Source organism: Neophocaena asiaeorientalis, unplaced genomic scaffold (assembly GCF_003031525.2).
Source record: "Neophocaena asiaeorientalis asiaeorientalis breed wild unplaced genomic scaffold, Neophocaena_asiaeorientalis_V1.1 scaffold30, whole genome shotgun sequence".
Classification (NCBI taxonomy): domain Eukaryota; kingdom Metazoa; phylum Chordata; class Mammalia; order Artiodactyla; family Phocoenidae; genus Neophocaena; species Neophocaena asiaeorientalis.
The window spans coordinates 15484567-15486324 of NW_020174923.1; the positions used below are offsets into that span (position 1 = coordinate 15484567).

General features: G+C 39.4%; 1 protein-coding gene across 2 annotated transcripts in view; it reads right to left on the minus strand.

Moving 5' to 3' along the window:
* TLK2 (tousled like kinase 2) overlaps nucleotides 1–1758 on the minus strand; it is a 105529-nt gene that overhangs the window by 9563 nt on the left and 94208 nt on the right. For both annotated transcript variants that reach the window (XM_024760808.1, XM_024760807.1), the window contains one exon: nucleotides 818–987. In XM_024760808.1, the coding sequence (XP_024616576.1) occupies nucleotides 818–987 (170 nt within the window). The remainder of the gene's footprint in view (nucleotides 1–817; nucleotides 988–1758) is intronic.

Sequence of the window (1758 nt, forward strand, 5' to 3'; positions counted from 1 at the left end):
GTACCACAGTGCCACCTCCAGCTCCTGGGGCAGGAAAATGTAATGGATTCAGTGACAGAAAACCCAATCACACAATAGCCATCTTTTTAAAAAAATCACTTCATTGTGATGAATTTTTTAGTCATTTGAATTATACTAGAAAATTAAAGAATAGTGAATAGTGAGATTTAACATGTAGCTATCAGAAGAGGAAAGCAAAGTTAACAACCGTGCCCACCAGGAGGTAAATGGGAATCTTCCCAACACCTAAGCTCAGCTGGTTAGAGCTGTCTACAGACAACACAGGCAGACTTCTAAGCAACAGCCCAGAATGACAACAACAGACAGAAGTAAGAAGTCTAATTGCTCTCTACTCTACTGGCGACTATCAAAGTTAGATAGTAACCATGAGAAAAGATGGAAAATTCCACTCGGAATTTAATGAAATGGGAGGCATATGTGTAAAATAATTTGTTAATGTGGGGGCACTTATCAGAGAGACTTGGAGTAGAGGAACTGCTATGCAGTGTGAGTAATGGGAAAAAAACAAAACCGAGCTTGCCAGAGCAGTTCTTTCTTAATCGGACTGACATCATGAACTGCCCTGGCTCTAAGACAAGGGCATTGTTTCTCCAGAGCATTTAATACAACCCACCCTCCTAATAAACCCAGTGCTGTGTGGCTGGGACTCTCTTATTCCCACTACCCAGGCAATTTAAAGTCAGATGTTATTAGGCCTTCTTGGTCCCCGGCCAAGTCCCCTAACTTTATAAAATTAAAAGTCACTTATAAGACCAAAGAAATACTACCAATACTGTCTCCTAAAAATTAGACATACCTGGTTTGAGGTCATAGTGTATGATGGGAGGTTTTATTTCATTTAAGTACTTTAAAGCATTCACAATCTGCATGATAATGGATCGGGCCTCTTTCTCCGACATTAATTTGTGCTGTTTCAGGTAGAAGTCCAGATCATTTCCCTCACAGTATTCCAATACTGTACAAAACCTAAACATAAATAAACCAACATTTGACCGTGGGATAAGAGCAAGCAGATTAAGTCTAAACCAGCCCGACTGAAAACGTCAGGTCATCAGCTTCTCACTTCTTTCTTCTTTGCTCCTTAAAATATTCTTCTATTCTTTATTCAGTGTTAGCTAACTGAGTGGTTTACTGGAAGAAAACTGCTTACTCTTTTGGTGAAGAGCGTCTGCACCCTTCCTGTTGGAACCTGCTGTGCTAAAGTTCACCCAGGGCATACCTCTCCTTGAATCAAGACTATAACAATACTGACAGGACCCGTAATGTATTTAAGCTAGATACCTCTTTTACTATCTACACAATGCTCCATTTCTAAACAAGTACCTTATGATCAAATACACAATTGTCACTGCAAACATTTTATATGCCCTCAAGTGCTGACAGTGAGGAAGAATCTAGGGTTTGCCTAGGTCCCAAGGGCTGGTTACATACTACCTCTCCTGCCAGATTGGCACATACTATGATTTCTCTTTGCTAAACACACAAGGTATAAAAGAGCTTTTTAAAGTACAGTATTGATGGTTCTAACAAATGTATTATTACACAGTATGAGTTTTTTTCTTTCACTTGTATCAGTATATCATACAGACCCCAATTTTTTTTTAACATCTTTATTGGAGTGTAATTGCTTTACAATGGTGTGTTAGTTTCTGCTTTATAACAAAGTGAATCAGCTATACATATACATATATCCCCATATCTCCTCCCTCTTGCGTCTCCCTCCCTCCCTCCCACCCT